General features: G+C 37.0%; 1 protein-coding gene across 1 annotated transcript in view; it reads left to right on the top strand.

The window, feature by feature from the left end:
* Positions 1–7,864, top strand: part of DMGDH (dimethylglycine dehydrogenase) — a 42,996-nt gene that overhangs the window by 1,212 nt on the left and 33,920 nt on the right. Inside the window, exon 2 of the mRNA XM_065655862.1 lies at positions 942–1,107. Within this exon, the coding sequence (XP_065511934.1) occupies positions 942–1,107 (166 nt within the window). The remainder of the gene's footprint in view (positions 1–941; positions 1,108–7,864) is intronic.

The following is a 7,864-nucleotide window of genomic DNA, read 5'->3' as shown; positions in this document are numbered from 1 at the left end:
TGATTTCTGAGGGGAGGATGGGTGGAAGACTAGTTACACATTAGAAAGCTTCTTGCCAGAGTAGTTGCAAAAGCAAATGTAGAAGGAGTGGGGGGAGATAAAATTCGGTACTGATTAACTGTCCAGAAGGGAGAGATACTGTGGTTTCACAGTAGTCTGTACTGCTACTGTACTAAGAGGTACCGCTTCGTCTCACATCCAAAAAAAATGGCTTTTTAAAAATGTGGATAAATTTCATGACCTGGCTTGCTGCTTGGCTGTCTGTGGATGGGGCAGTAGAGAGGAGGATCAGATGAGATGGAGGAGAATGCTGCTGCCTATGGCAGCAGTTCTAGTTTGTGATGGCTTCAAGTGGTTGTGAAAATGCAGTGTGGTGTAGTAGCATGTGGGAGCCATTGAGAAAAACCTTTTTCTGTAATGTTTTGACTTCAGCAAAGTCAAAGGTGCCAAAATGCACAGAACATGAAAATAAACATTAAGTTTCATTGTTTATGAATGCAAACACTGAGGGAGTCTGCTGATGTTGCCTTTGGAAATTTCTTAAGGAGCTTTACTAAGCAGACATTTTTTGAAGACTTTGTGTTGCCTGTGCTATAGCACTTTTGAAAAGTCAGGTTTTGACACTGTCATTTCATTGAGAAATGGGACCTATGTGTAAGGGTGCATTGCACAAAGAACAAAGATTCAAAATTGTGAGTGGAAGCAAACTTGCCTTGTTTTCTGTATTACTACTGTTTATGTATATGACCCTTTAAGAGAATTTACTTTAAAAGAAGATAAGAGTGAACAGGTTAGGTTTTAACTCAGGTGTGTCTAGACTCCCAAGCAGGCACCAAGTTATATTACGATAGGAGCTGTGCACACAAGACATGGACTAAAGTGCAGTTATATTTTTGTAACTGTCTGTATTTGGGTTTTTTGTTTGTTTGGTTTTTACCCAGGAAAGAAGCTCCATCTCCTTCCTTGGGGAAAGATAGAGCAGACACAGTGATCATCGGAGGTGGTTGTGTTGGCGTGAGTCTAGCCTATCACTTGGCTAAGGCTGGCATGAAGGATGTTGTTCTGCTGGAAAAATCTGAGCTCACTGCAGGATCTACTTGGCATGCAGTAAGAAACGTTTTGTTAATGTCTCAGATCAACAGTGGTTTGTGCATCTAAAGGTGGTGGAAGTTTCATTACCTTTATATTCCCTGGTGTTCCAGAGATAGTAAATATCTTGGTTATTTTATAGATAACTTTAGCACTGAGTTCTGTATAGACTAGCTGTATGAGTTTTGAAAAGTTGGTTCAGTTATCCATAGCGCACTTCTCCTATTTGTAAAAATTGGGACAAGTACAGTATTTTGAAATTCCTGGAAGGTAACTGTTAGTATTTTTATACATTTTTGGCTGTTAACTGAATTTAGACTTTAAACTTTCGTTTAACTTGGACTTCTAAAATTTAAGGTGTTATTTCTAAGGTAATCTAGTTTACACTGCAGACTTCATCATGGGAAGTGATTGCACCTGCATGCATAAACCAGAAATGTGAAATCTGGCATTATTGTATATGTGATTGTTTTTTATATATGTGCCATCCTGAAAAAGATATGATCAAGAAGCAGCATCAGTGTTCAATTATCAGATAACATCAGTGTCCCAGAAACTGATTCTTATTAGACACAAGAGCTTTCTTTCTTTCACTGCTGACATTACACAAAACCTTGAGGAGCAAAACTAACAACTGTACAATGTGGGGTTTTTTAAGGCTTAATATTTGTCTGTAGTCTAAGGAAAATAATTAAAAATATATACATGTAATAATGTCCGGGTGAGGACATATCCTATAATAATGCTAATCACATGGATGTACTGCACAACATGTATGTATGTAACTACATATTTTCTATGTCAATTTCTGGAGCAGGTAGTGTAATGAAATGAAACAAAGCGTGCCACAATAATAGATACTTTTCCCATTCATTTCCAGCTACACTTAGCTGAAATTAGGAGAATGTTACCACTGTGTGTAGCAATACAAAAGAGTAAAAAACCAGCAGTTTGCTCTCTCTAGAGCTACTCTATTAATACAATAGACCATTTATGCAAAACTTGTAATGGTAGTATCTAAGTGCCTTTCAGGAACAAATTGAAGAGGATGATGTGGATTGTATTTGATTTGTATTTTCATACTTCTCCCAGGGGATGAAGTCTGAAGTTTGAAATACTTCATCTTAGTGCATCGTGTTTTGTGTGTACTGGGCTTTATGAAAGAACAATAGTAAAAAATGAAATTTAGAAAAATCACTGCTTGAAATGTATAAGTTGGTTTACACTTTTCAACAAACAAAGCAAAAGAAAACAGAAAAAGAAAAACAAAATTCAGTAATTATGTCTTTTTGAAAGAATGATACCACAGCTGATGCAGTTCAGTGAACAGAGCAACATCTTGTATAATGTCCGATCATGCCTCTTGTGTATTCAATCATATCTATGAAATGCTCAAAGAATTACTGTGACTTAAGTGTATGAGTGAGGCTCAGACTGATTTCTCTTTACCCAATGGATACACAGAACAGTATGTGTGTAAATCAGAATAAAAACCCCCTCATCGAACAAGAAAACAAAATCCTGAATGGGCGGTTGTTACTAAACGTTTACTTTGTTCTTGTTTTTACACTTGCTCACTCCAGAGTATTGCTCACAACTATGTAAAAGCAACCTCTCCTTCATTGTTTTTGCCCCCACTTCTTAGTGAATGCAGTGATGGAGCACTGAGTGAGTGGCTGTGTTTTGAAAGTGGAGAGAGCCCTAGAGAGCAGCAGAGAAAATGCCTGCACTGGGCTATTGAGAGAGCTGCTTTGTGACACCTTCTGCAGCAGAACTTGGTGTGATTAATACAGCAAGACACATAGTTATGGGACAGGTTAAAAATGAATAACTACTAGGTAAACTACAAGTATACTGTCTCTTTTCATTCAACTCAGAGTGCTGTGTCTGAAGATGAAAAAGCTGATGTTTCAGATGATGAGAAAGATCAAAACTGTGACCGTGAGTTCTTTCCTATGCTATGTACTGTGCATTTATCAGTTGTTTCAGCACAGCGACACAATATTAGATACACATGAAAATTACACATATAGTTAGCACGTGAAATCGCAAATAGTATATAGCCTGCAGCAACAAATGTTCTAATTCTGGTTCAGATGCTGCTGTACTATACCACATTTTCCCTCTTTCACTGTCCAGTAAGTCCTGCCAGAGCTCAGAGTCATGTTTCATATAGATCATATTCCTGCTAGTGTTGCTGCCAAAACTTTCTTCCACTTCTTGGGTCTGAGATAAATTTGGCTGACTTTCATTTTATTTAAATTAGAACAGCAGAAAGTGTGCACTTTTTAATATTGTCAGTAATATGAAGATATAAATAACAGAGCAAGTGCTGCTCATTATTATACCTATCTAACCACGATGAAGTAGTGGTTATTGCATGTGTGTAAATTAGGTCACGTTTTAGGCTTTAAGAACTCTTGAAGTTGTACTGTTCTGCAGGTCAGATCATTTGCTATCTTGCGGAAGCCCTAGGGACTGAGCAAGAGATGTATTAATATAACTCATTCAGAAAACAGATTTTTTATGGTTTTACTTTTTTGAAAGATGTTTTCTAAGAAAATGTTTAAGGTGTCATTCTGTTATGTGATACTTTTTCTTGAAACATGCAACTGATTTTGCTGCTGACAGTTAATAAAGCACAACACAAGACAGATAAAAACTTGTTACAACTTGGTCAAACTTACAAGAAGAGAGAGTGTACATGATAACAGTGTTAATGCCATTTTCCTCCTGGAACTCTAATTTAATAAATGGAGTTAGTTTAAAATCTGAAAGAGATTGGAATAGAACAAAACCGACACATGAACATTTCAACGAAGAAACAATTCAACCATTAAAATGCCTTAAAATTGCTTTGTCAATTCTCATAGCAAAGTGGCCATTCCTAAAATTATTTTCCCAGATCATGTTCACCTACAATAACAAAATCTCTGTTTTTAAAAAAATAAAGCAAAACCTAGAGCAAATCTCTTTCAAATACAAGAATGGTCCACCCTGAAACTCAGGAAAACAAGCGGACACATTGGAAGGCCAGCTGGGCCAGACAGGAAGCTCATGACTGAGTTCTGGAGCAAAACGGCAGTGTACAATAGATGGAAGCAGGAAAACGCTATGAATGGTTAATTTAGAAAAATTGCCTGGGCATGTAAAAGGGGTGTTAGGAAAGCCAATGCTCAACTAGAATTAAGACTTGTGAGGAATGTTAAAGGCAGCAAGCAGAGCTTCTACTGCTGCGTTAGTAGTAAAAGGCTGAACGAGGAAAATGCAGGACTGCTGCTCAATGAGGTGGGTAATTTAGTCACAGTGTACACTGATAAAGCTGAAGTATTCTTCTTATTCTGACCTAATTTACACACATACAATAACTACTACTTTGTCATGGTTAGATAGGTATAAAAATGAGCAGCATTTGCTCTGTTACTTATATCGTCCTAGTACTGACAATAAAAAAAGTGCACACTTTCTGCTGTTTTAATTTAAATAAAAGAAATTTTTTTATTTTTGAAGCCTTCTTTGCCTCAGTTTTCACTGACAAGGTTTCTCAGGCCTCTGTGCTCTGAGCAGGGTTCAAGGAGAAGAGGAACTACCAGCAGCAGATGAGAATTAAGACAGGGATTACTGGGAGAATTTGACTCATGCACATATGTTGGACCAGATGTGCTGCATGTAAGAATGCTGCTGAAGGCATGGCAAGGCTGCAGATGTATCACCTTTTGAAAGACCATGGAGATGGGAGGAGATGCCCAGCATTTGGAGAAGGGCATACGTATGCATCTTTAAAAAGAGCCAAAGGGGCAAGCAAGGGAGCTATAGGCCAGCTAGCCATACTTTGGTTCTTGGGAAAGTCACGGAGCGAGTTTCCAAACACATTTCTGGGCCCATAAAGGAGAAAAAAGGTGACTGGGAACAGTCAGCATAGATTTTGCCATAAATCATGTCTCACCAAACCCAACTGCCTTCTTTGATAGTATGACTGAATCTGTAGACAAGGGGAAAGCAGTTGATGTCACTTACCTGGATTTTAGCAAGACTTTAGACACTGTCTCCTACAATATTCTTGTATTCAACTAAAGATGTTGTGTTCTATATGGCTGGCCAACTAGACAGTTAAAGGACTGTTTGGATGGTTGGACTCAGAGGGCAGTGGTTAATGGGTCGTACTCTGCCCAAAGGCCAGAAACAAGTGCAGTGTCGCAGAGGTCTGTCCTGGAGCCCAGCCTGTTTAATACCTTTAGCAATGATCTGGAGTAGGTGACAAAGTAGGTGGTTGTCAAGATTGCAGTTGACACCAAACTCAGGGGACCAGTCAATGTACTCAGGGGCATGGCTGCCATGCTGAGCAACCTAGATATGCTTGAGAGATGGAAGGACAGGCACTTTATGAAATCTAACAAGGACAAATTCAAAGTCCCATACTTGGCCAGGGAAGTAGTGCAGTCTCTGTCCTTGGAGATTTTAAATACCAGACTGCAGAAAATCTTGGGCAACCTGGTCTGATCTCATAGCTGACACTGCTTTGAGTACGAGGTTGGATAGAGACCTCCTGAAGTCCCATTCAGTCTGTTCATTTTATTATAATTACTTTATGATTCTATGATCTTCATTTTTGTATAGTCCAGTCAGGTTGTAGTTGTCTCCCAGCTGTACTCCTGAAATAGAAACGTTCATGATCTGAAGCCAAAAGGCATCAAATGTGTTTAATATTCTTTTATTCACTTAAATGTCAGAGAGAGGTTTAGACTTAATTCCTGCCACTACATGCTCTTGAATTTATATGAGTTTATAGCTAACTTGCAAGTGATTTGTAGTTCATTTAGTTCAAAATGACTTTATTAACAGTGACCACTAAAATGGAATTTCCCTACATCTGGAAAATGTATTACCTTTGGAAAAACAGCAAAAGACAAGAAAATGTTTGCATAAATAAAAGAAGATGGTAAAAATAATAAGAGATGACAAAATTTGCAGGTACAAGTTAATTAATTACTTATAGGTTATTGTAAGTGGCTAAAGAAATGTAAACATGTAAATGCCTAATTTATTTCTTTATTCTGTATACATAGAAAAAAGGCCCTTAGGACCTATTTTCTAAGAAACAAGAAAGTTTTAATTAAAAATTCTGCAGTGAAACAGCCCTGGGTTTTAGTCTGATGTCATTACAATAAATATTTTCAGAACAATTAAAACCCACATGTAGAGAATGAGATAAAAAATGCATTTAGTCAAATATCTAGTCTCCAACAGTGTCCAGTATGATGATGATCTCATCTAATAATAAGAAAAGGACAAGTGATGTTTTTCCAGACTATTAATCTAGCCTAGGGACTTCCAGAACTCACTGTGTCTGCTTTATGCTTAATGTGACCCTTAGTAGATTTTTCTTCCTCCTACAGATTTTTGTCTTCACTTTATAAACTCAGATTGTTGAGGTAATGAAAAATACCAAACATACTTAGGAACTAGATCCAAATTTATGAATAAAACACAGGCATAACTGAAAAATATAATACTGATAGATGATTAATTTTGCACATTTTTCCATTGGTTTATTTTGGCATGTCACTCATGTGGTACATTATGATATCATATATAAACTTGAAGATATCGGAAAGATAAAATCCTTGTAAAGAAAGTTTGGAAAAACTTTTAACACTGTGGTTAGCATAAAGACATATATTTAGTAATGCCAGACACTTGTCATACTCTTGCTCTGAAGATCCTGAGTACTTGTCATCTTGAGCAGTGAGTATGATTTATATTTTTTGAGGGACATGGTACCTGTATGTAAGCCACTTGCTAAGAGCAATTTGAAGCTGGTTGTTTCTGAAGAAAAAGACTGGGTCTTAAATGTGAAACTGCACCAAGAACGATGGGTGAGAAGAGGCTATGGTTTAAAAAAATGAGGATGTGTGGTCTAATTCATGAAATATATGTTGACGTTCATTATAGAGAAGTGTAACATTTAATAGGTTCTTAGCATAATTAAATCAGTTTGAATTAAAATGTATCTTTAAAGACCACTAAGTCTTGTGTTTGTTATTCATATGTACAGTTATTCCATAGCTTTAAATGTTAAAGCCTTAAAATATGTAGCCCAGAACAGACTTGACAAGCTAAAGTCAATAATAGTGTCTGTGCATAATGGGCAACTCAGAAGGAAACTATCAAAACTCTACCATATGTGTTACTTTTCACCTTTAGATTTCCTGCTATTTTGAGAATGGCAGTGAACTCAAAGGTGGACTCTGGTCTCTAGCTCCCTTAATAGAAGAAGCCTTCAACTATGAGTAAGCTCTATTTTAGTAGCAAAATATGCACTATATTAATGAAGTCTTTAAATCAGTGTAATTACCTAGCTTGAAAACCTAAGGTAATTTTGCATTTTTGTTGTCTCATTTGGAAGAAGGGTTTTAATGAGGTGTCAAATTCAGGAGATACAAAGACATGCACTTAACTTCAGTAACATTTTAACTGCTTTTTTTTAAGTGCTAAATGTCTGCTGTTAAAAATGTCATTAGGTTGATGTAGATGTTTCTATTGTAGGGAGGTGAATAGTTTCCTTAAAGAAAGAAGAGACTGTAGTACCCTCTGGATTTTACCTTTGCATGAACCCAAAAGGGCCTGGCAGTTTTCTAAAGACAGACCTTGTAAAATGATGTGCAAACTGCATATATTATAGTAATTTCTTAAGCTACTTGTGAAATGCAGCAATTGCTCTTCAACTGCCACATGAGACAACTGTTGAGAAGAGAAGAATGTTGAATTCCACTGC

Source organism: Caloenas nicobarica, chromosome Z, assembly GCF_036013445.1.
Source record: "Caloenas nicobarica isolate bCalNic1 chromosome Z, bCalNic1.hap1, whole genome shotgun sequence".
Lineage (NCBI taxonomy): Eukaryota > Metazoa > Chordata > Aves > Columbiformes > Columbidae > Caloenas > Caloenas nicobarica.
The sequence above is the reverse complement of the archived record's forward strand: the minus strand, read 5'-3'. Positions and strand labels throughout refer to the sequence as shown.